The sequence below is a fragment of the Salmo salar genome, chromosome ssa08 (genome assembly GCF_905237065.1).
Source record: "Salmo salar chromosome ssa08, Ssal_v3.1, whole genome shotgun sequence".
In the NCBI taxonomy this organism is placed as follows: Eukaryota; Metazoa; Chordata; class Actinopteri; order Salmoniformes; family Salmonidae; genus Salmo; species Salmo salar.
Window position 1 is genome coordinate 12,093,720 of NC_059449.1, and position 27,074 is coordinate 12,120,793.

The window sequence follows — 27,074 nt, forward strand, 5'->3', positions numbered from 1 at the left end:
TCATTCTCTCCCTCTCTCACACTCCACACAAGGCACGTCACCTGCTGAAGAAAATTGCCATGGTTTTTTGTTATGATGGAACTGAACTGAAGAGCATTGCCCTGGAGGGCTGATTTAGCTTCATAGAAACCTGACTTCCTGTCAACACATGTTCTGATCCCACACACACGGATTGCGGTGTGGAAAACATGTTTACTAGTAATTGAGCACACACCATTTTCACACATGAAAATGTACTTACGTGCGCACCTTGTACATCCTATGCATCATGTCGAATATACTTGCACCCACACTCTCACACACACAGTCAGTAGATTAGACACGGGACAATATCCAGAGGGAGAAAACACTATATTTCAATCCTAAGCTTAACTAGCTTTCAAATGACAAAATGTCCCCATATCCCTCTCCACAGTATGCACAGCACAGTGTGGCATCTAATTTCCCTACCTCGCTAACATGGAATCACTTGGAGTCCAAACGGCACCCTATGCCCTATAAAGTGCATTATGTTTTACCAGGGCCCATAGGGTAAAAAGTAGTTCACTATATAGGGAGTAGGGTGCCATTGGGATGCAGTCACTCTCCAGCCCCCCCGCAGCGGAGAGAATAGTTCTCATTATCGACAGAGCTGTAACACTACTGCAACCCCCCTCCTGACTTCCAACCCATTGCAGTAGGAGTTACTGCGGGATTTGTTTCTTGCAAGGAGAGAGAGAGAGAGAGAGAGAGAGAGAGAGAGAGAGAGAGAGAGAGAGAGAGAGAGAAAAATCCATGTTGTTTCTATGAGGCCTAATGGTACGCAGAAGACCAGTGGTTTCTCTCTCTCACTTTCTTACAATGCCCTTCTAGTGCTCCCTGAGAGCCATTATGGACCAATCCATCAAATACCTCATTGCAAATCCTCTTTAAGCAATATCTGACATCACTGCGAAAAGCAGCCAATACGGCCATCCTAACGTACATATGCAGCACTGTTCAACTAAACACCTTTGATTGGTACCAGAGTAGCAGAGTAACCACCCACAACAAATCCCTAATCGATGTAAGCTGCCATTTTCCATGTAATGATATTAGCCATGTTTGCCTACTAATGAATAGCAGTAAAGTGTCAGTGCAAATCGTGTGCATTGTATACGGGTTACTTTCACATTTATTTGATGTGAGGATCAATAGAGGTGAACGTGTTTGTTCACACTCCTGTCTTCCAAGCCATTGAACAGACACAGATACTAAGACCTGGGGGATTAGAGAAGACAACATCGTTGGAGATGCGAGGCGTGACCCCATTTTGTGTTTGAAGTGAAATGTTAACGCGCACACCGCCATGTTCTCTCGTTAGTAGTGCAGCAATTGACCCCCAATTAACACACGTTATTACCTCTGCTCTGCACATTTATTGTGTCAACATTTGGGTCAGAGAAAGACCCATCTGTCACTCTACTTACTTTGGATGTCTGATGTCTGGTAGAGAGCGGTCCAGGGCGATGTTGTTACTAACGTAGATGTTGAAGCCGTTCTCCTTGTAAACCGAGTCGTCACACTCATCCTCAGCCAGAGGGTAGGGCTTGCCGTGCTCCCCTTTCCCTAAAAGACAGAAAATACTGTGAAATATCAAGGTGCTTTGCAGTGTGTGTGTGTGTGTGTGTGTGTGTGTGTGTGTGTCTCAGAGGGTCATAATGGTCCACTTTAACCCATTTGTCAATGGGTCTTTTTCGGTAGATACCCCGTGGAGTAATTGCAGTGTTCCTCTTCTCTCCCATTTCTATGATCAGAAAAGACACTGTAAATGCACAGATTTTTTTCAGGGCTTGGCAGTTAGCCACTTTGGCGTAACGACGACTCCTAAATCCTCAACAGACATCAAACCAGGAAGGGAAACATTTGGCCTGCCCTGTGATCACTAATACAATTATACACACGTCTGTGATTTATCAGATCAGGAGTGTGAGTATGTATGTGTGTGTGTGTGTGTGTGCTTGTGTGTGTGTGTGTCTATTTAGAGATGCAAAACACTGTTTTCGGTATTGTAATCAACGTTGGGCCCAAACTAACAACAGGAACCGGGACTTCTTAAATTGAATAAGTAGCCCTCTACACACTCTGCTTAACATGCTGATAGAGAAGAGGTAATTGAATTATCCTTGGATACTGCCGTTTAGGCACATGTCACGTCCTGACCATAGAAAGATGTTATTTTCTATGGTAGAGTAGGTCAGGGCGTGACAGGTTTTTTCTCTCTATGTTTTCTATTTCTATGTTGTCAGGGTCTAGTTTTGTATTTCTATGTTGGGGTTTTGTTTGGGATGATCTCCAATTAGAGGCAGCTGGTCCTCGTTGTCTCTAATTGGAGATCATACTTAAGTAGGTTTTTTTCCCCACCTGGGTTTGTGGGAGATTATCTTTGAGTCAGTGTATGTTTCACCTCTGCGTCACGGTTTGTTGTTTTTGTCACTCAGTTATGTTTATGTATCGCATAGTTTCACGGTGTAAATAAAATGTGGAACGACACACACGCTGCACTTTGGTCCGCTTCTCCTTACGACAACCGTGACAGCACAAGTTAAATACAAACAACAGGCTAAGAGCTTTGTGTTCATTTGAACTGCTACAGTGTGAGTATCTCATTAGGGGGGCTTGGTAAAGCATGCAATGCTAAAAACAGTAGCCTACATGAATGTGGATCAATAGCTGTACTGAAACACTGCTATACAGCACCATTCGATGATTATAAAAGCTCATGGATGCTTATAACAAGTTATAGACCTAAAACATTATACCTGCAGGCTTGAAGTAAAGTGTTACTGTCTTTGTTCAATCAAATGGTGACATACTATAGTATCTATCTGCACAGGCTGTACTCTTGAGTCCATCCATTTGTTCTGAGACCCCCCTACTGTTTAATCTTGAGTCCTGGACTGAGATGTGAAACCTCAGAGTCTGTGTGGTGACAGAATCATTGGCTCACACTCTGCAATGTGCATTACTGCCATGAGCTTGACTAACTGCCCACCATGAATCAAGCCCCAGGGGCACCGACGCTGAAGGGAAGGCGTTATATATCACTTAAGCTGCCAATCACAATTGACTGACAGCTTCTCTTTCATCTAATTAAACCGTTTACCTCGTTTATACCTCCAAGGGGCCAGAAGTAGAGGATCCTATCGGCATACTTTATTAGAGGATGCTGCAATGAAATCACAAGTGGGTATAGAAGCATCTTATTCAGGAAGCCTGCTAATATGCATTAGTCTTATTGGACGAGGGATACATATGAGGGAAATGTACAGCTTCTAATATAAAGAGAAAGCTTACAATATAGAGAGAAATCTCCTAGGGAAAAAAACTGTTTTAGCGCATATTATTGTATGGTTAAGGTTATCCCTGAAAACACTCCTGGCGTGGCAAACACGCGGTTAATGTACACTGACAGCTGGCTTTGTTTGATGTACGGAGAGGATCCAGAAAGGAAAACAATGACATTCTTAACGAGAGGCTTTCCTTTTGATGTGTGAGCGAGACCGAGGAAAACATGGAAAGTTTCCAGGACGAGTACAAAAGAGGGAAATAGAAAAATCTTTGTTTTTGTAAAATATTAAATGGATTTGGAAGCGGGAGGTGGGAAATATTTTGCGGGCGCCGTCTGCCAAGTAAAGGCTTGTGTTTCAAGTAGGTATCGTATGCCACAATCTTAGAGTCGGCTGGAAATAGGATGAAACGAAACCCACGTCCCTGTCCTCTCATAAACACAATTCATTTTACATCCTTCGCCAAAACCAACGCTAATGAATAAATCACTTGCCAAGTTTTACATCGTTCATAATTTCTCTCATCAACGTGAATTATACATTGACAAAACCAGTGATCCCTCTCTCTCAATAATGCGGTGAGTTCAATAACACTACTGTGAGTATTGTTGGCCGCTGGAAGCTAATTTTCCTCGGTACATAATTATTGAAACACTACACCCACAGCACAGGGCAGCCAAGCTCACAAGAGGGAGGCGAAAAACCAAGCAAATGAAATATTCCAATCCAGCACACCCACACATCAATAGTAATGGTTTTCCATTCCATCGTTTCACTCGGAAAGGGCTTGATTTTCGAAACAATGGCGGTTCAAAAAACTAAAGTAAAACATGGACAAAGTGCACTCACCCAATTTCCCTGCTGACAGAACATGTAAATGGATGCTTTTAAAAGGCATAATGGGATAGACAATATATAGAGAAAATCACTTAATTGGTTTAACACATGAATGATTCCTACATGCTGTTCAATGGGGTAAGATTTTCCATAGCTTCCTGGTTGGGGGATGGTGGTGATTATGAGTCTGTATTCACAAAGAGTCTCAGACTAGGATCATTTTATCCTTTTAGATCATAATTAATAAGATGTCATGGACAAAGGGGACCTGATCCTAGATCAGCACTCCTACTCGGAGACACTATTTGAATGCAGGCCCTGTTCTGTAATCACTAATCTATTCACAACAGAGATGGGCAAGAGGCTGACGTCTACTTGATTGAGAGATGCTCAACATTTAATTAACAGGCCCATCACAGTACAATGATGTTGATTACCAGCACTGCAGCTTTATAAGTGGTTAATACACATGCCTACAATTCATTATACAGAGCATTTGTATATGAACTGCTTTAGATTTGTAAGTGGTTAATACGTATAGTATGCTACACTTTTCCCATCCGACGTACGCGAGAATAACAGGGGCAAATGTATTACTCACCCCTGGGTTTTATGCACTGATGAGCTATAATCAGCTTGATTCATCCAAAATTAATAGAAAGCTTTTATCATGGTCGCCGCAAACGTACAATCGAGGCTCAACAGATGGTGTGGTACATATGTGGTGGAGGTCTGGTGGGACAATGACCATGCATCATGATCTGACCAGACAGGAGGGCAGAGAAGGCAACGTTCAGGATTTAGGCAGCCATATTGTAGGGTTACGTGATGTGACAGGTCTGCCACCCTAATGGCACCCTATTCCCTACATAGTGCACTACTTTCGAAGAGGGCCCATAGGGGAATGTGGGGAATAGGGTGCCATTTAGGACAGAAGCCCTGTTTGACGTCTCTGTTTTAGTCCGGTAGCAATTCAACTTAGTCTAATCTGGCTAATGACTTTATTTAATACTCCGAAGTCTGCATGCATTAGAATTTACAGCCGAGTTCCGCAATTACAGAAGCTGTAAAAGTGTTCTATTCTCCATTGTTGCCTGGTCATTAATATTGCCTCTGACATGTTTATATACAGTTGACATGAACCCCTGACCGAAATAATATATTTCCTGTCTGGCATTGATGATTTATCTGGCTTGGCTTCAAATGTTTCCCAGCTCCGGGGTACGTTCCAAAACCCACCTTATTCCCTATATCGTGCACTACCCAGAACTGGTCAAAAGTAGTGCACTATGTAGGAACTAAGGTTCCATTTGGGATGCAGACTAGGTCTCTACCAGGATGGGACTATTGAAATCTATCTGCTAAAATATTAAAGCTTTAACTGGCAATGGCACAGTGATTTAACCTTAAGGGGGCTAAGACTGAAAATACTTAAGTTTCAAATAGAGCTCTATTTGACTGATGCTGTAACTGCACAGCGGCAGGAAGGAGACACAGATACTGTGTTTGGATTATGAGAGGAACATTGGGTCTTTGCCTCTCTGCTCTTTACTTGACATTTATGTAATGAATGGAAATAGAAATAGCTGGGTTATGTGTGGACACAATCATTTCTGGCCCGAACACCCCTCCCCCAGATACTTCTTGTTTGAATAGTGGATAATATTGGCTTGTCTGTCAGTGACCTTTTCTAATTAATGTAAATCTGAATTGAGATCCTGGTACATGTTCTTACTTAGCTAAGGGTTAGTCTTGCCTCTACTTGGTGGAAACAGACAATCATTTGTAATTTTTTTTATGTCTCAAATGGAAATGCATTTGTCCAGCAAGCAGAGCTAAAGCTAACATGATCAAATAGATCAATATGACTTACAAAGTTACTGTACAGTACCTACAGTACCTTAATAATACCCTTACTGCCTTGGAAAACAATCTCCCCTTTACCTTCATGGAAACCATTACAGTAAATCATGATAAAGATAGACTTTGTTGAAGTTCTTTATGTGGACATTTGTTACGTGAGTTCTCAGCTTGCTCGCTGTGTGCAGAGTGAAAACTCTTTAGCTACAGGAGGTGTAGTGATTGTCTGTGGTGTCCTGTGAGTTCTCTGTGAGACGTACCGATACGCAGTTCGTCTCTCCTGATGCTCTCGTTATCATGCCAGTCTCTCCTCCTCAAGCCGTCCGTCCAGGTGTAAATGTGTCCTTCGCTCAGTCCCAGCGAGAAGCCCTGAGAAAGAGGAGAGGAGGAAGAGGGTGGGGGACAATTCCATCATTCCATCATCACCCACTCTGAAAGATTAAACGCTGCAATTCAGTGTGAGCCTCAGCCAAACAGTAATATGAAGAGAAAGGTAAAACACTTACATTTTGATAGAGCGTTCAGCCCTGATAATTTAACTGACCATCATTTCTATTCATTCTCCCTTCACTCCATCAACAGTCGAACATGTGCTGATTCTATTATTTTTCTTTTTTTCTTCTATATGAATGACATTTGAATTCAACTGTCAAAAAAAATGTATGCATGAACGAGCCTGAAGTGACTTCAAATTGCTCTCTAAAGTGCAACAAAAGCTAGAACTTGGTAATAATTCAGATACCCTAAGCTTTGTTCTGCTTTCTGTTTGCTTTCTGTGAATTTTGAAGGTTGCTTTGGAGGTTCAGAGAAATAATTGCCTTTAACCTGAACTTTAGCAGGGAGCTTGCTGCAAACACAAATACAGCAAATGTTTTATGCTGTACATTCATCTAATGTCATTGAACACTGGTTACTTTAATAATGTTTACATACTGTTTTACAAACTTCATATGAATATACTGTATTCTAGTCAAGGCTCATCCTATATAATTACTGCTGTACAGTCGTGGCCAAAAGTTTTGAGAATGACACAAATATTAATTTTCACAAAGTCTGCTGCCTCAATTCGTATGATGGCAATTTGCATATACTCCAGAATGTTATGAAGAGTGATCAGATGAATTGCAATTAATTGCAAAGTCCCTCTTTGCCATGCAAATGAACTGAATCCCCCAAAAACATTTCCACTGCATTTCAGCCCTGCCACAAAAGGACCAGCTGACAACATGTCAGTAATTCTCTCGTTAACACAGGTGTGAGTGTTGATGAGGACAAGGCTCTGTCATGCTGATTGAGTTCGAATAAAAGACTGGAAGCTTCAAAAGGAGGGTGGTGCTTGGAATCATTGTTCTTCCTCTGTCAACCATGGTTACCTGCAAGGAAACGCGTGCCATCATCATTGCTTTGCACAAAAAGGGCTTCACAGGCAAGGATATTGCTGCCAGTAAGATTGCACCTAAATCAACCATTTATCGGATCATCAAGAACTTCAAGGAGAGCGGTTCAATTGTTGTGAAGAAGGCTTCAGGGTGCCCAAGAAAGTCCAACATGCGCCAGGACCGTCTCCTGAAGTTGATTCAGCTGCGGGATCGGGGCACCACCAGTACAGAGCTTGCTCAGGAATGGCAGCAGGCAGGTGTGAGAGCATCTGCACGCACAGTGAGGCAAAGACTTTTGGAGGATGGCACTTACTTCCAAGATAGCGTAGCAGTCAGATGTCTTTGTCCTGTCCTTGTAATTATCTTTTTATATCTTTTTCTTTTTATATCTTTTAAAATATTTCCCTAAACCTCAACTTCTAAATACTCTACTGCAACCCGCCTCACCCAATGTGGCGTGGATCTGTTTTTTTTCCTAAAGTATTTCTATTTACTTCAGATCTGGAATACCTCAATTGAAGCTAGCCAGCTAACTACCTACCAGATATCAGTCAGCAAACCACTGCTAGCGGTCATCAGCTAACCTTTAGCTCGGAAAGCTCTCGCCAGTTCGTACAACGTAACTCAAACCAGAGCAAAACGGACCAATTTTTTTCTCTCCATATCCCCAGATTCCTACCGCAAACTCTGAACATTTTCATCTGGATCTTCGCAACTAGCTAACCGCAATCCCGGGTGACTACTCCTGGCTAGCATTTCCATCCCGGAGCACGCACCAATTAGCCTGAAGCTAGCCCGGCTAGGGCTCCTGGGCTACCACCGAAGCCCACTCCTGAGCTACAATATCCGGACCCCTTCTACTGCCGGTATGGGGCACGGAACCCCGCCGATTCTCTACGACTGGAATACCGACATAATCTGCTCGAGGAATCCAACAGGCCCCTCAGGTGCGACGTCCACTGAAGGCCCATTCTGCTAACCGTGGCATGCTAGCTACCTAGAGCTACTTGGAACCCTACTAAAACACGACTGGTCTATCGACGTCACCGCACGAAGAGGCAAAAACAGACTTCCATAGCGACGTCCCCCAAAGGCCCTTCTGCTAACTTGCTAGCCCTGGTCTAGTAACTGCTCATCCACCTCTGGCCTGCTGGCCCCCCTACCTCTGAGGAAGCACAGTTCCCGCTCAGCCCAGTCAAACCTGTTCGCTGCTCTGGCACCCCTATGGTGGAACAAGCTCCCTCATGACGCCAGGACAGCGGAGTCAATCACCACCTTCCGGAGACTCCTGAAACCCCACCTCTTTAAGGAATACCTAGGATAGGATAAAGTAATCCTTCTAACCCCCCCCCCCCCAAAAGATTTAGATGCACTATTGTAAAGTGGTTGTTCCACTGGATATCATAAGGTGAATGCACCAATTTGTAAGTCGCTCTGGATAAGAGCGTCTGCTAAATGACTTAAATGTAAATGTTAAAAATGCTCGCTTGCTAGCCCCGGTCTGCTAACTGCTAGCTTGCTTACCCCAGTCTGCTAATTGCTAGCTTGCTTGCCCCAGTCTGCTAACTGCTTGCTTGCTAACCCGGTCTGCTAGCTTGCTTGCCCCGGTCTGCTAACTGCTAGCTTGTTAGCCCCGGCCTACTAACTGCTAGCCTGTTAGCACCGGCCTGATAACTGTCTGAATCGCCGTGTCCCCAACCAGCCCAACCACTCACTGGACCCATATGTTCACTTGGCTACGCATGCCTCTCTCTAATATCAACATGCCTCGTCCATTACTGTCCTGGTTAGTGATTACTGTCTTATTTCACTGTAGAGCCTCTAGCCCTGCTCAATATGCCTTAACCAACCATGTTGTTCCACCTCCTACAAATGCGATGACATCACCTGGTTTAAACGTCTCTAGAGACTATATCTCTCTCATGCCTTGAATCTATGCTATCGTTCCCAGAAACCTGCTCCATTTACTCTGTTCCGAACGTGCTAGACAGCCAGTTCATATAGCCTTTAGCCGTACCCTTATCCTACTTCTCCTCTGTTCCTCTGGTGATGTGGAGGTTAATCCAGGTCCTGCAGTGCCTAGTTCCACTCCCACTCCCCAGGTGCTCTCATTTGTTGACTTCTGTAACCGTAAAAGTCAAGGTTTCATGCATGTTAACCTGTTGGGGCTAGGGGGCAGTATTTTCACGGCTGGATAAAAAAACTTACCCGATTTAATCTGGTTACTAATCCTACCCAGTAACTAGAATATGCATATACTTATTATATATGGATAGAAAACACCCTAACGTTTCTAAAACTGTTTGAATGGTGTCTGTGAGTATAACAGAACTCATTTGGCAGGCAAAACCCTGAGACATTTTCTGACAGGAAGTGGATACCTGATGTGTTGAATTACCTTTAAGCCTATGCCATTGAAACACACAGGGGTTGATTAATGTTTTGGCACTTCCTATTGCTCCCACTAGATGTCACCAGCCTTTACAAAGTGTTTTGAGTCTTTTACTGTGAGATCTGACCGAACAAGAGCCTTGGAACGGTGATGGCCGATTAGACTCTGGCGCGCGAGTTCATGTTGGGTACCCTCGTTCCAATACGTTATAAAAGAGAATGCATTCGTCCACCTTGAATATTATTCATGTTCTGGTTAAAAAAGGCACTAATGATTTATGCTATACAACGTTTGACATGTTTGAACGAACGTAAATATATTTTTTCCCCTCGTTCATGACGAGAAGTCCGGCTGGCTTAGATCATGTGCTAACAACACGGAGCTTTTTGGACATAAATGATGAGCTTTTTTGAACAAAACTACATTCGTTATGGACCTGGGATTCCTGGAAGTGACATCTGATGAAGAGAATCAAAGGTAATGGATTATTTACATAGTATTTTCGATTTTAGATCTCTCCAACATGGCCGTTTGTCTGTATAGCAAAGCGTATTTTTCTGGGCGCAGTGCTCAGATTATTGCAAAGTGTGATTTCCCAGTAAGGTTATTTTTAAATCTGGCAAGTTGATTGCGTTCAAGAGATGTAAATCTATAATTCTTTAAATGACAATATAATATTTTACCAATGTTTTCTAATTTTAATTATTTAATTTGTGGTGCTGACTTGACTGCCGGTTATTGGAGGGAAACGATTTCCTGAACATCAACGCCATAGTAAACCGCTGTTTTTGGATATAAATATGAACTTGATAGAACTAAAAATGCATTTATTGTCTAACATAATGTCCTAGGAGTGTCATCTGATGGAGATTGTTAAAGGTTAGTGCATCATTTTAGCTGGTTTTATGGTTTTGGTGACGCCTGTCTTTGAATTGACAAAACATTACAAAACATTAGCTATTGTCAATGTACTCTCCTAACATAATCTAACTTTATGCTTTCGCCGTAAAACCTTTTTGAAATCGGACAACGTGGTTAGATTAAGGAGATGTTTATCTTTCAAAGGGTGTAAGATAGTTGTATGTTTGAAAAATTTGAATTTTGACATTTATTTGGTTTCAAATTTGCCGCTCTTGAAATGCACCTGCTGTTGATAGGGTGCACCACGGGTGGCACGCTAGCGTCCCACATAGCCCCAAGAAGTTAACATTAGAAGCCTACTCCCTATGTTTGTTTTACTCACTGTTTTAGCACACTGCCAACCCGGATGTCTTAGCCGTGTCTGAATCCTGGCTTAGGAAAACCACCAAAAACCCTGAAATCTCCATCCCTAACTATAACATTTTCCGCCAAGATAGAACTGCGAAAGGGGGCGGTGTTGCAATCTACTGCAAAGATAGCCTGCAGAGTTCTGTCTTACTATCCAGGTCTGTACCCAAACAATTCGAGCTTCTACTTCAAAAAAATTCACCTTTCCAGAAACAAGGCTTGTCCGGAGAAGACAAGGTGAGCGCTACCATCAGTCCTGTGTCATGCCAACAGTAAAGCATCCTGAGACCATTCATGGGCTCACTCACAGTTTTGCCTAAGAACACAGCCATGAATAAAGAATGGTACCAACACATCCTCCATGAGCAACTTCTCCCAACGATCCAGGAACAGTTTGGTGACGAACAATGCCTTTTCCAGCATGATGGAGCACCTTGCCACAAGGCAAAAGTGATAACTAAGTGGCTCGGGGAACAAAACATCAATATTTTGGGTCCATAGCAAGGAAACTCCCCAGACCTTAATCCCATTGAGAACTTGTGGTCAATCCTCAAGAGGTGGGTGGACAAACAAAAACCCACAAATTCTGACAAACTCCAAGCATTGATTATGCAAGAATGGGCTGCCATCAGTCAGGATGTAGCCCAGAAGTTAATTGACAGCATGCCCGGGCGGATTGCAGAGGCCTTGAAAAAGAAGGGTCAACACGGCAAATATTGTCTCTTTGCATCAACTTCAGGTAATTGTCAATAAAAGCCTTTGACACTTATGAAATGCTTGTAATTATACTTCACTATTCCATAGTAACATCTGACAAAAATATCTGAAGACACTGAAGCAGCAAACTTTGTGGAAATTAATATTTGTGTCATTCTCAAAACTTTTGGCCACGACTGTACACACCTGTTCTATTCATATACTGTCCTTACTGTCTATACTTACCATTCACATACATACAGCACCAGTCAAACGTTTGGCCACTCCTATTCATTCAAGTGCTTTTCTTTCTTTTTACTATTTTCTACATTGTAGAATAATAGTGAAGACATCAAAACTATGAAATAACACATATGGAATCATGTAGTAACCAAAAAAGTGGAACCAAAAAACAAATCAAAATATATTTTATATTTGAGATTCTTCAAAGTAGCCACCCTTAGCCTTGATGACAGCTTTACACACTATTGGAATTCTCTCAACCAGCTTCATGAGGCCGTCACCTGGAATAAATTTCAATTAACAGGTGTACCTTGTTAAGTTAATTTGTTGATTTTCTTTCCTTCTTAATGTGTTTGAGCCAGTCAGTTGTGCTGTGACAAGGTAGGGTTGGTACACAGAAGATTTGGTAAAAGACCAAGTCCATATTATGGCAAGAACAGCTCAAATAAGCAAAGAGAAACAACAGTCCATCATTACTTTAAAACATGAAGGTCAGTCAATATGGAACATTTGAAGAACTTTGTGCAGTCGCAAAAACCATCAAGCGCTATGATGAAACTGGCTCTCATGAGGACCGCCACAGGAAAGGAAGACCCAGAGTTACCTCTGCTGCAGAGGATAAGTTCATTAGAGTCACCAGCCTCAGAAATTGCAGCCCAAATAAATGCTTCTCAGAGTTCAAGTAACAGATACAGTGGGGGGGGAAAGTATTTGATCCCCTGCTGATTTTGTACGTTTGCCTACTTACAAAGAAATGATCAGTCTATAATTTTAATAGTAGGTTTATTTGAACAGTGAGAGACAGAATAACAACAAAACAATCCAGAAAAACGCATGTCAAAAATGTTATAAAATGATTTGCATTTTAATGAGGGAAATAATTATTTGACCCCTCTGCAAAACATGACTTAGTGCTTGGTGGCAAAACCCTTGTTGGCAATCACAGAGGTCAGACGTTTCTTGTAGTTGGCCACCAGGTTTGCACACATCTCAGGAGGGATTTTGTCCCACTCCTCTTTGCAGATCTTCTCCAAGTCATTAAGGTTTCGAGGCTGACGTTTGGCAACTCGAACCTTCAGCTCCCTCCACAGATTTTCTATGAGATTAAGGTCTGGAGACTGGCTAGGCCACTCCAGGACCTTAATGTGCTTCTTCTTGAGCCACTCCTTTGTTGCCTTGGCCGTGTGTTTTGGGTCATTGTCATGCTGGAATACCCATCCACGACCCATTTTCAATGCCCTGGCTGAGGGAAGGAGGTTCTCACCCAAGATTTGACGGTACATCGTCCCTTTGATGCTGTGAAGTTGTCCTGTCCCCTTAGCAGAAAAACACCCCCAAAGCATAATGTTTCCACCTCCATGTTTGACGGTGGAGATGGTGTTCTTGGGGTCATAGGCAGCATTCCTCCTCCTCCAAACACGGCGAGTTGAGTTGATGTCAAAGAGCTCCATTTTGGTCTCATCTGACCACAACACTTTCACCAGTTGTCCTCTGAGTTATTCAGATGTTCATTGGCAAACTTCAGATGGGCATGTATATGTATTCTTGAGCAGGGGGACCTTGCGAGCGCTGCAGGATTACAGTCCTTCACGGCGTAGTGTGTTACCAATTGTTTTCTTGGTGACTATGGTCCCAGCTGCCTTGAGATCATTGACAAGATCCTCCCGTGTAGTTCTGGGCTGATTCCTCACCGTTCTCATTATCATTGCAACTCCACGAGGTGAGATCTTGCATGGAGCCCCAGGCCGAGGGATATTGACAGTTCTTTTGTGTTTCTTCCATTTGCAAATAATCGCACCAAATGTTTTTCACCTTCTCACCAAGCTGCTTGGCCGATGGTCTTGTAGCCCATTCCAGCCTTGTGTAGGTCTACAATCTTGTCCCTGACTTCCTTGGAGAGCTCTTTGGTCTTGGCCATGGTGGAGAGTTTGGAATCTGATTGATTGATTGCATCTGTGGACAGGTGTCTTTTTTACAGGTAGCAAGCTGCGGTTAGGTGCACTCCCTTTAAGAGTGTGCTCCTAATCTCAGCTCGTTACCTGTATAAAAGACACCTGGGAGCCAGAAATCTTTCTGATTGAGAGGGGGTCAAATACTTATTCCCTCATTAAAATGCAAATCAATTTATAACATTTCTGACATGCGTTTTTCTGGATATTTTTGTTGTTATTCTGTCTCTCACTGTTCAAATAAACCTACCATTAAAATTATAGACTGATCCTTTCTTTGTCAGTGGGCAAACGTACAAAATCAGCAGGGGATCAAATACTTTTCCCCCCACTGTACATCTATCTCAACATCAACTGTTCAGAGGGGACTATGTGAATCAGGCCTTCATGGTCGAATTGCTGCAAAGAAACCACTACTGAAAAACACCAATAAGAAGAGAAGACTTGCTTGGGCCAAGAAACACAAGCAATAGACATTAGACCAGTGGAAATTTGTCCTTTGGTCTGATGAGTCCAAATTTGAGATTTTAGGTTCCAACAGCCATGTGTTTGTGAGACGCAGAGTATGTGAATGGACGATCTCCGCATGTGTGGTTCCCACCCCACCGTGAAGCATGGAGGAGGTGGTGTGATGGTGTGGGGGTGCGTTGCTGGTGACACTAAGTGATTTATTTAGAATTCAAGGCAGCATGGCTACCACAGCATTCTGCAGTAATACGCCATCCCATCTGGTTTGCGCTTAGTGGGATAATCATTTGTTTTTCAACAGGACAATGACCCAACACACCTCTATTTGACCAAGAAGGACAGTGTTGGAATGCTGCATCAGATGACCTTGTCACGTCCTGGCCAGTATAAGGGTTAATTGTTATTGTAGTTTGGTCAGGACGTGGCAGAGGGTATTTGTTTTATGTGGTTCAGGGTGGTGTTTTTGTAGTAAGGGCATTTGATTTAGTATTCCGGGGTTTTTTGGGCACTGTTTGAGATTCATGTATTCTATGTTTAGTCTAGGTAGTCTGTTTCTATGTTGAGTTAATTGGGGTGGACTTCCAATTGAAGGCAGCTGTGTGGTGTTGCCTTTGATTGGAAGTCCTATATTAGTTGGGTGTGTTTGTCTGTGTGTTTGTGGGAGATTGTTCTGTGTTTAGCCTTGTGCCTTGCCAGACTGTTTTGTTGATCGTTTTTTTGTTGTTGTTATTTTGGTGTTCATTTTGAATTTATTAAATGTCAAGATGAGCATAAACATACCTGCTGCATTTTGGTCCTCCTTTACCAACGACAGCTGTGACAGACCTGGGCTTTACAACCTCAACCAAATTGAGATGGTTTGGACCGCAGAGTGAAGGAAAAGCAGCCAACAAGTGCTCAGCATATGTGGGAACTCCTTCAAGACTGTTGGAAAAGCATTTTGCTGCATTGGCGATAACATCTGCAAAACTGTGTACGTGACCAATAAACTTAGATTTTATTTGAAGTCATAACCAGAGGGGGAAGAATAAGCTTTTATGAAATGCTACTTTTAAAAGCACCGTGTCGCAGATAGGGCTTCGTAATCTCTCCTTCTCTCTCACTCTCTCACACACACGCACACACTCCTGATATGATAAATCTCAAAGGTGTGTATAATCATATTAGTCATCGCAGGGCAGGAAAAATGTTTGTCTTCCTGGTTTGATATCTCTTGAGGATTTAGGAGTCGTCGTTACGCCAAAGTGGCTAACTGCCAAGCCCTGAAAAAGATCTGTGCATTTACAGTGTCTTTTCTGATCATAGAAAGAAGAGGAACACTGCAATTACTCCATGGGGTATCTACCGAAAAAGACCCATTGACAAATGGGTTAAAGTGGACCATTATGTTTCCTGTCTGTTTCCAAAAGCTGCTGAAAAGTAGGCTCTTCTGAGGCCCTGCATCATATTTTTTTTTCATGAGATGCTGCAGTATCATGGCATGTAGGTGGAAATGTGGTTATTGTGGTTCAAATGGACCCCTCACAAATGGACTCCTATAGTACTTTGCCTCAGAAGAGACTACTTTTCAGCAGCTTTTGGAACACCAGAGTCATAATGATCCACTTTATCACTTCCCATTTGTCAATGGGTCTTTTTTGTTCGATTCCCTGTGGAGTAATTGTGGTGTTTCTCTTCTCTCCCTTAGTAGCAGCGGGTTAATGCCCTATGGGTAGCTGCATGGCTATGACGAGCAATTTGAGCTACAGGGCTACAACTAGACCTTGGTTATGTTCAGTAGGGCACCCAGTAGTAAAATCTCTTCAGATAGTACTTCCCTGTTTCACGCCATTTCAAAACGTTTCCCCTCAACTGAACAAGACAATAGAGGCATTCTGTAATGCTATTATCTCATCTCAGAGATCCTGATAGCACATTCATATGTTATCTCTGAGAACAAACACACTCCTGAATGGTAAATCAACAGACGTTCCTCATGAGAGTCGTATTGGAGTGGTTTACTGTTGGCTGAAGGCGATATGGCTGTGTTTACACAGGTAGCCAATTTGTGATCTTTTTCCACTAATTGGCCTTTGGACCAATCAAATCAGCTCTGAGAAAGATTGGATGTGAAAAGATCAAAATTGGGCTGCCTGTGTAAACGCAGCCCATGAGGCACACATCAAAATAAGGGATTTGGAGAGACACACAACAATGAATAACTTTGAAAAGCCATGTAGATATATGAAGAGAGCGATCATGATCATATCGGAGAAATTCAAATCTTGAATGAGGTGGTATTTTAGAGCTAATCAGCCTCCGCTGGACATAATCCAGTTACTTTACAGTTGGACGTGATCTAAAATCTAACGGAGCATGTATTTTTGAGACACAGTTATTACAGTCTCCTCACTTTACTAATCAGAGGTAAGAAGGATAGCGAAACAGTTGGATAATTGAAAATAAGCTCCAATGTAAAATGAAGCATGAGGTTGAAAAGAAAAATGTGTGTTTACTGCTTAGAGTTCAATTCTCTATTAGGGACAGACGTGAGATTTAGAGAACACATCTGATAAACCTTGTGATGAAAAAACAAGGACAGTGTTGACTTCTAAAAGTCAACTGATGCTACTAATTAGCATAGGATACATTTCAGACTTTTCTTTCCTTTTTATAGGTAATGTTGCCATGACAACTGTTCAATAAACTGAGGACACTTTATGAAGTCACTTCACCCACATGAGAGTAAAGGATGCTACAGTTTATGTGAGGGATAACTGTGTCTGTTTTCACACATCCATGCCAGCTTGTTTTCAGTACAAAGAATATATTCTAACTACTCAGGTAGAGCCTAAGAGGCTGATATCATTACAGTGAACCTGCGAAACCCTGCACTTTGAGTAATTTACATCTCTCTCAAGCTGACACGGGACACAGCGCAAAATAATTGCCAAGCCAAGGGGTAATCACAATCTTTAAAGGAGTGCAATTTTCATTTATATTGTCCTATAATTCCTATTTCATTGCCACCTGAAGACACTAGGTCCACACCTGTTAAATGTCTAAATGACCCCAGGGTTTCACACACACGAAGACAGATAGGGAACTCATCTTCTAATCCACACCTCATAAAGGGCAGGTCAAGAGGTGTTGGAGCTGGCTACCAATATTTCATGACTTCTCCTTCTCAGACTCCCAGGCTTTGAAGGCTACGACACAGACACACACACACACACACACACACACACAAATGTGCATGTGCATGTAAACAGACACACACATACACAGCAAAGAAATGTTTTGAACAAAGCAGCCCGCCGCCCTAAGCACTGTGCTTCTGTTCATATCCTTTCACCTATTGTGCTTTCACCTGCTTTAATTTTTTTAATGTAGACTGTATAATGTTTTTCTAGGTAAGTATCAGGTCAGGAATAACTCCAGAGTACAACGTTTTCTTCTCTCCAGTTCTATCCAGAATAGAAAATCAGTATGCATTGAGCTAGCTAATCGACCTAGCCTCTGAAGAGTGTTGTTTTCTGCAAAGAGGTTGAATTCTTGGTGAGGGTTGTTCTTGTTCAGGGTTGTCCTGGACTCATTGTGAACTGTGAGACTGTTCCTTTTAGTCTGGGTTTTGTCCTTCAATGTCCTTGCAGCACTGGCGGTGAGCCACTTAAAAATACATCTGAAAGAAACACTACTTCAAGGTAAAGTTAGGTAGGAAGCTATTGATTAAGTACATGCTTTAAAGGCTGATTCTTAAATACTTTTCCCCAACATTCCAGATATTTTCCGACACGCACGATACAGGAAGTTATTTTTGCAACTGTCTTCGGTAAGAGGACTTTGTGGGTAAACGCTAATGGTTCTTTTCCTCTATGCCCTATGTATATTCAAACTAAAACCTTATGGAGAAATAAGCCCTAATGCTTTGAAAATATACACTTTTCCCACCAACCAATGCTGTAAAACACAATCAAGGTGGAAAGTAAGTAAAATCCACACAGTTGAGCATACTTAAAAATCTCTTATATTCTCCAGACAGATAGCTAGACAGACAGGCTGATCAATAAACAGTACAGTGACCTTGCCTCTGTAAATCTGAACTCAGCAGTGGATCAAGGCTTGACAGGTCCTGTGGGGGATGGCTCGAATCAAAATAAGAGGAAGACATACTACTCAGACCAGACTAACCCTGTCTTAGTGTACTCTCCATAGAGATACACACATCACTGTATCCATCTCCGGGGTACTCCCCCTCTCTCTAAACAGTCTCCTCTGCTTATTCTGTTCTGTTCTGTTTTTTCTTCTCTCCACTGATCTGTTCCTTCTAATCCTGTACTGTACAGTGTACTCTTCCTCTCTCTCTGAAACCAAAATGTTGTTTGGTTTTCCCTCTCCTCTCCTGTCCTGTACTTATTCTGTTAATCTGTTCTGTTCTATTCATCTGTTCTGTTCTGTTCATCTGTTCTGTTCTGTCCTGTTCGGTTAATCTGTCCTGTCCTGTTCTGTTAATCTGTCCTGTTCTGTCCCTGTTTTGTTCACCTCTCCTGTTCTGTTCTGTACTGTTCTGTCCTGTTCATCTGTCCTGTTCTGTTCTGTCCTATTCATCTGTTCTGTTCTGTCCTGTTCTGTTCATTTCTCTCCTGTTCTGTACTGTTCTGTTCATCTGTCCTGTTCTGTTGTGTCCTGTCCTATTCATCTGTTCTGTTCTGTTCTTTTCATCTGTTCTGTTCTGTCCTGTCCTGTTCTGTTCTGTTAATCTGTTCTGTTCTGTTGCATTTTCTTCTCCTTCACCTTCACCTTGTCTGTTTGCTCTCCTCCTCCTCTCCTCCTTATTCTCTCCTCCTTATTCCCTTTCTGTTTTCTCTCTTCTCCTCCTCTCTACTCTTTCTCTTACTCTTCCCTTTGTTCTTAGAGCACGCTGAGACTGGCAGTCTGTCGGGCTGCGCTCCCTGCACATTGATTCCAGTAAATTTACCAATTACCGTACAGGCTCTGCCCAGACAGCTCGGGGTCTGGGGCCACAGACTCACTGCACAATGTGCTACTTAATTACACATGCTGAGAATGCTGCTCTCTCGCTCAGCAGAGGAACACGCAGGTATTGCAGGAGTTGTTTTATAACCTACATGCACTAACACACAGATTCATTTGGGAGTACTTTTAGGTCTCTGTATTCTAACAATGGGAACGGTTCTACATATAATGATGGCAGACGATGTGATTTTCAATAGATACTGTATCTGCAGTGATACTATAGAACTGACATTTAACAACCCATTCGTGAAGGTTGTTAGGTATTCTGACTTTCTCTGGTCACCAACTGTGACTCAGTAGTAATCTGTCTCTCTCTCTCTCATCATCACTACCAATCCCATGTGGCGCTGCAAATTAATGTCTGTTTGGATTTGGCATACAGTTCTGTCTTTCTCTTCCACTATGGATACTGTGTGACTGCGTGCCTACAGCCCCTTCCCTCTCTCTCTCTTTCCATTCCATGCCAGGAAAGAAACGAACATGGGAAGATATTTCACTTTCCCTATGCAAATGTTTGCTCATCAGAGTGCAGTGATGACCCTGGTAGCGGCCGTCGAGGTCGTTCCGCTCTCTCTGGAGGGAGAGGTTATGAAGTTTTCACTGGCACATATTTACGAGAGAGAGAGAGAAAGAGAGAGAGAGAGAGAGAGAGAGAGAGAAAAAAAAATCCCCCACCAAACTGCTCCAGCTCCCAACATCTGGGCTGGCTGGGGTTCTCAGTGGCACAGACTTCACTTAGCATTATGGGCACATTTTTTCTCTGATGTTTGTTACACTGAATGACTGCCACTACTAGAAGCCTATATAGGCAGCAGCTGTGACGGTCTTGGAATTTGAGGTTACGATAATTGGTCAGGCAATATACACGGTCATCGAAATAACCGTTCAGGGTTAAACAAGACATTACACTTCCTTATTATTATGTAATTTCCTTATTATTCAGGTTATTACTCACAAATATTAATCAGCAAATGAAGAAATGCCAAGTTGGAGTGGATCTGTCACATTTTCGTATTGACACAACATTAATGGAGTCCCCATAAAGATATATGCCTACCCTGTCCTTGTCTGTTGGCTTTTCAGCATATAATCCTAATTCGACGCACAAAACCATTCATTCAAACAAAGTCCGATGGGTTTTCTCCCACTTTCCCCCAAATAGCTGCTTTGGGATATGTTCTTCAAAGAGAGGATGCCGTAATTTGAGAAATAATGTAGCCGAAGAAATTAGGCCTTTTACAAGATTAAATCATGACAGGAGCATTTGACTGTTATTAAAGAGATGGAGTCCAGACAGGCTACTTTATGAAACTTTCTGAATGGACATATAGGCCTATAGAGAAAATCAGTGAACTCACACACGCACACCGTCAATCAAAGCCACCAGTGAATGTCATATACTGTAAAAGAGCAAATATTTCTCCTTTCCTTAAAACTTATTTACAAACCTAGGCCTACCTTAGGCTTTCACGAAAGTAGGCTATAAGATAATGAACTGACAAGGAAAGTATGAAGGGGCCAGCTATGCTATAGTATGGAGATGAAATTGACAATCATTCAAATATAAATAAATACAGGCAACACGACCAAAGCCTACTGCTCAGCAATGCTGATAATTGAGGGGGATAGCGTTGGAAAAATTACTTTCAGGAATAATGTGAGGAACTGTTATAATACTGTGAGGAACTATTATATGGCGCCGACAGACATGGCAGCTCTGCTTCTAACTCCAAAGCAACTTTGCAGTATTTTGTTTTTTGTGTGCAATTTCTTAAATGTTTTGCACCACAACCTGTTTTGTGTTATTACATACAGCCAGAAAGAACTTTTGGATATCAAAGAGGCGGTAACTCAACAGCATTACGACGAGGGATATTACTTTCCTGGATTGGATCCTTTGTTCGTTCCCCCAGGGCTATTGAACTTATCCCAGAGGCTACTCCAAGATGCTGCGGGTGGAGATGAGGTATTCGGAGTGGACTTCTAGTCTGATACAGGAGGCAGGGACACCATCACCGCTTCCGAGTATATTACTCGCCAATGTTCCGTCTCTGGACAATAAAGTAGACGAGCTCAGGGCAAGGATCTCCTTCCAGAGAGACATCAGGGACTGTAACATACTCTGTTTCACGGAATCATGGCTCTCTCCGGGTATACTGTCCCAGTCCATACAGCCAGCTGGGTTCTCAACACATCGTGCAGACAGAAATAAAGAACTCTCCGGGAAGAAGAAAGGCATTGGTGTATGTTTCATGATTCACTACTCATGGTGTGATTGTGATAGCGTACAGAAACTCAAGTCCTTTTGTTCATCCAACCTAGAAAACCTCACAATCAAAGGCCGACCGTATTATCTCCCAAGAGAATTCTCTTCGGTTATAGTCACAGCCGTGTATATTCCCCCTCAAGCCGATACCACGACAGCCCTCATGGAACTCCACTGGACTTTGTGCACACTGGAAACCACATATCCTGAGGCTGCATTTATTGTAGCTGGGGATTTTAACAAAGCAAATTTGAGGAAAATGCTACTGAAGTTCTATCAACACATTGACTGTAGTACACCGCGCTACTAAAACACTTGATCACTGCTATTCGCCCTTCCGGGATGGCTACAAGGCCTTCCCCCGCCTCCCTTCGGCAAATCAGATCACAACTCCATTTTTCTCCTCCCTTCCTCTAGGCAGAAACTCAAACAGGAAGTACCAGTGCTAAGGTCTATTAAATGCTGGTCGGACCAATCGGAATTCATGCTTCAAGATTGTTTTGATCACGCGGACTGGGATATGTTCTGGGTAGCCTCTGAGAATAACATTAACGATGTCACGGACATGGTGACTGAGTTAATCAGGAAGTGTATATGGGATGTTGTTCCCACGGTGACTATTAAAACCTACCCAAACCAGAAACTATGGATAGATGGCAGCATTAGTGTAAAACTGAAAGTGCAAACCACCGCATTTAACCATGGCAAAGTGACTGGGAATAAGGTTGAATACAAACAGTGTAGTTATTCTCTCGTAAGGCAATCAAACAGGCAAAAAGTCAGTGCAGAGACAAAGTGGAGTTGCAATTCAATGGCTCAGACACGAGTCATATGTGGCAGGGTCAACAGACAATCACGAATTACAAAGGGAAAACCAGCCAAGTCACGGACACCGACATCTTGCTTCCAGACAAGCTAAACACCTTCATCACCCGCTTTGAGGATAACACAGTGCCACTGACCGGCCCGCTCCCAAGGACTGTGGGCTCTCATTCTCCGTGGCCACGTGAGTAAGACATTCAAGCTTGTTAACCCTTGCAAGGCTGCCAGACCAGACAGCATCCCTAGCCGTGTCCTCAGTGTTTACGGACATATTCAATCTCTCCCTATCCCAGTCCGCTGTCCCCACTTGCTTAAATATATCCACCATTGTTCCTGTACCCAAAAAAGCAAAGGTAACTGAACTAAATTATTATAGCCCCGTAGCAGTCACTTCTGTCATCATGAAGTGCTTTGAGAGGCTAGTTAATGATCATATCACTTCTACGTCACCTGACACCCTAGACCCATTTCAATTTGCTTACCACCCTAATAGATCCACAGACGATGCAATCTCCATCACACTGCCATGTCCCATCTAAACAAGAGGAATACCTACGTCAGAATTCTGTTCATTGACTACAGCTCAGCCTTCAACCCCATAGTACCCTCCAAGCTCTTCATTAAGTTCGGGGCCCTGGGTCTGAACCCCGCCCTGTGCAACTGTGTCCTGGACTTCCTGATGGGCCGCCCCCAGGTGGTGAAGTTAGGAAACAACACTTCCACTTCGCTGATCCTCAACACAGGTTCCCCACAAGGGTGCGTGCTCAGCCCCCTCCTGTACTTCCTGTTCACCCATGACTGCGTGGCTGCGCATGCCTCCAACTCAATCATCAAGTTTGCAGATGACAACAGGCCTGATTACCAACAATGACGAGACAGCCTACAGGGAGAAGGTGTGGGCCCTGGTGGAGTGGTGCCAGGAAAATAACCTCTCCCTCAACGTCAACAAAATGAAGGAGCTGATCGTGGACTACAGGAAACAGCAGAGGGAGCACGCCCCCATCCACATTAACGGGACCGCAGTGGAGAAGGTGGAAAGCTTCAAGTTCCTCGGCGTACACGTCACTGAAAATCTGAAATGGTCCACCCACACAGACAGTATGGTGAAGAAGGTGCAACAGTGCCTCTTCAACCTCAGGAGGCTGAAGAAATTCACCTTGGTCCCTCAGACCCTTAGGAACTTTTACAGATGTACAATTAAGAGCATCCTGTCGGGCTGTATCACTGCCTGGTACGGCAACTGCACCGCCCGCACCCACAGGGATCTCCAGAGGGTGGTGTGGTCTGTCCAACGCATCACAGGAGGCACACTGCCTGCCCTCAAGGACACCTACACCACCCAATGTCACAGGAAGGCCAAAACGATCATCAAGGACATCAACCACCCGAGCCAATGCCTGTTCACCCCGCTATCGTCCAGAAGGTGAGGTCAGTACAGGTGCATCAAAGCTGGGACAGAGAGACTGAAAAACAGCTTCTATCTCAAGGCCATCAGACTGTTAAATATCCATCACTAGCCAGCTACCACCTGGTTACTCAACCCAGTACCTTAGAGGCTGCTGCCCTATATACACAGACATGGAATCACTGGGCACTTTAATAATGGAACACTAGTCACTTTAATAATGTTTACTCATCTCATATCTATATACTGTATTCTATTCAACTGTATTTTAGTCAATGCCACTCTGACATTGCTCATCCTAATATTTATATATTTCTTAACTCCATTCTTTTACTTTTTAGATTTGTTTAATGTTGTGAATTGTTAGATACTACTGCACTGTTGGAGCTAGTAACACAAGCATTTCGCTACACCCGCAATAACATCTGCTAAATATGTGTACGTGACCAATAAAATGTTATTTGACTTGATCATTTGAATGGATGTAACAAAAAAAAACAGACTTTGTTGACTTACTGTGTGAGGTGAAGAAAAAATGCGAGAAGCCGGCCAGGTACTTCTATGCGTGCTCATGTGCACGGCACTCTGACTACATTAACAGGACAGAGAACCCAGACACTCTGTCTACATTAAGAGGACAGAGAACCCAGACACTCTGTCTACATTAACAGGACAGAGAACCCAGACACTCTGTCTACATTAAGAGGACAGAGAACCCAGACACTCTGTCGACATTAACAGGACAGAGAACCCAGACACTCTGTCTACATTAACAGGACAGAGAACCCAGACACTCTGTCTACATTAACAGGACAGAGAACCCAGACACTCTGTCTACATTAACAGGACAGAGAACCCAGACGCTCTGTCGACATTAACAGGAGAGAGAACCCAGACACTCTGTCTACATTAACAGGACAGAGAACCCAGACGCTCTGTCGACATTAACAGGACAGAGAACCCAGACACGTGCTTAATTCTCACATGGAGCGAGTAAAAGACGGTATGAAATAAACCAAAACTTGTTTCTCACAAGTATAGCAGATTATGAACTCTGCAAACAACGTTTCCATTCCGAGAGTGAGAATGCTACATTTCTGTAATTAATACATGCATTAACAGAAATTAATTGCCTGTTTTCCAAACAGTAGACTACCACATGGGCATTCATAAAAGTCCATTGCGGGCCAACACTGTCTTCTATAAGGGGATAGGAGGGTGTCATTTAAAAAAATCTTGCCTATTTATTTTTACCTTTATTTAACTAAGCAAATCAGTTAAGAACAAGTTCTTATTTTCAGTGATGGACTAGGAACAGTGGGTTAACTGCCTTGTTCAGGGGCAGACCAACAGATTTTTACCTTGTCAGCTCAGGGATTTGATCTTGCAAACGTTCGGTTACTAGTCCAACGCTCTAACCACTAGGCCGCCCCAGCCTAGGGAAGCATATCAGCCAAGACCGGGTCTGATCAGCGTTGATTAGTCTATAAATAAAGAAAAGATTCTGTATCAAATTATATCATGCCAGGTTGGAGAGGATTGGCCAATTCTCCATTTGACACAAAATTAGCACCTAAGGCTATATGCCTCAGAGCCAGAACAACCTTGTCAACGGCTGTTGAATAATTAATGAATAGTCAGGCACATTCAACCTTTTTTAAAAGAAGTGATTTACTTATTTACTAACAAGCAATGAAAACGTGCATTGTATAAAAGAAAGTCCACACGTCAAACTATATTTTTTATGAAGTGCCGGAGCCTATAGCGCTCTACAACCCCGCGGATCTAGAAGATTAGCTGCTCCAGCATCACTCTACAACCCCGCGGATCTAGAAGATTAGCTGCTCCAGCATCACTCTACAACCCCGCGGATCTAGAAGATTAGCTGCTCCAGCATCACTCTACACCCCCGCGGATCTAGAAGATTAGCTGCTCCAGCATCACTCTACAACCCGCGGATCTAGAAGATTAGCTGCTCCAGCATCACTCTACACCCCCGCCGATCTAGAAGATTAGCTGCTCCAGCATCACTCTACAACCCCGCCGATCTAGAAGATTAGCTGCTCCAGCATCACTCTACACCCCCGCCGATCTAGAAGATTAGCTGCTCCAGCATCACTCTATACCCCCGCAGATCTAGAAGATTAGCTGCTCCAGCATCAAAGGACAGTTGGAAAGAAGAGATGTAGAAAGTTTCATAGACAGACTGAGTTAGCAAAACAATTGCTTATAATCATTAGCAAACACTCTGGCTATTAGGTCAAGTTCATCTACATGGAAATAAAGTTCATACACATTTTTTACAATCCTAAAATGAATGTTGGCCTATTTAAACGGTTATGGTCTTCATCCATAACCGTCAGTTACACGGTTATTCAATTATTGTCAAGGCCCTAGGCAGCATCATGGCTTTCTACCATAGGAAAGAGAGAGAGAGAGACTGTCACCCATATTCATCTCTCTCTCTCTCTCTCTCTCTCTCTCTCTCATAAGTGAGCAGCTGTTCCATCCTCTACCAGCGCACCGGTACCTAATTATGTATTCCAGCCGTGCTGTCCAAACTATCCATTGCTGTCATTTTTACAGCTTACTTCAATCTCTTCCATGGTCCCTGTGTTGAAAGAGGGCCTGTCTGTCAGCATGGTGCTCTGGTGCATTGTGGTTCTCTGAGCCAGGGTTGTCTTTGATAAGTAAACAGTAAACACAGTCTGATGAATGGTCTACAGCGGGAGGGAGAGATACATGAAACGTTACGAAAATGTGGCGCCGGACAACGTGACCAGGAAGATTTTAATTTGCGGCCCATTAAAAATGTACCGGAGCAATATGCATTGGATGCATAACCAACAGGAGTTGCATCTTCGGTTAAAATGCATCTTCTGTTCATATGAATTACCATAATCTAAATGGGATTAGATTATGGTAATTAACATTAACAGAACATGTAACTCCTCTAATGAAGCAGCCAATAAAATTTGCTGGAAAACACCATTGTAAACAGTGCACATGACCATATGTGACAGAGATTTAAATCTTTGTTAGAAATTTAGAAAGAGGGGGAATCTAAAAATGCAACAACTAGGCTTCTGGACAAAGAAAAAAAGTTGAGATGAAAACCAACAGAACAGGAGAGACATGCTGGTTTCAATGGCATACGAGGAAGT

At 42.9% G+C, this 27,074-nt stretch overlaps 1 protein-coding gene across 2 annotated transcripts in view; it reads right to left on the reverse strand.

The window, feature by feature from the left end:
- The window catches only part of LOC106610173 (polypeptide N-acetylgalactosaminyltransferase-like 6), a 237,588-nt gene that overhangs the window by 175,478 nt on the left and 35,036 nt on the right, over positions 1 to 27,074 (reverse strand). For both annotated transcript variants that reach the window (XM_045722723.1, XM_045722724.1), the window contains exons 3-4: positions 6,266 to 6,374; positions 1,449 to 1,587 (exon numbers count right to left, since the gene is read on the reverse strand). In XM_045722723.1, the coding sequence (XP_045578679.1) occupies positions 1,449 to 1,587; positions 6,266 to 6,374 (248 nt within the window). The remainder of the gene's footprint in view (positions 1 to 1,448; positions 1,588 to 6,265; positions 6,375 to 27,074) is intronic.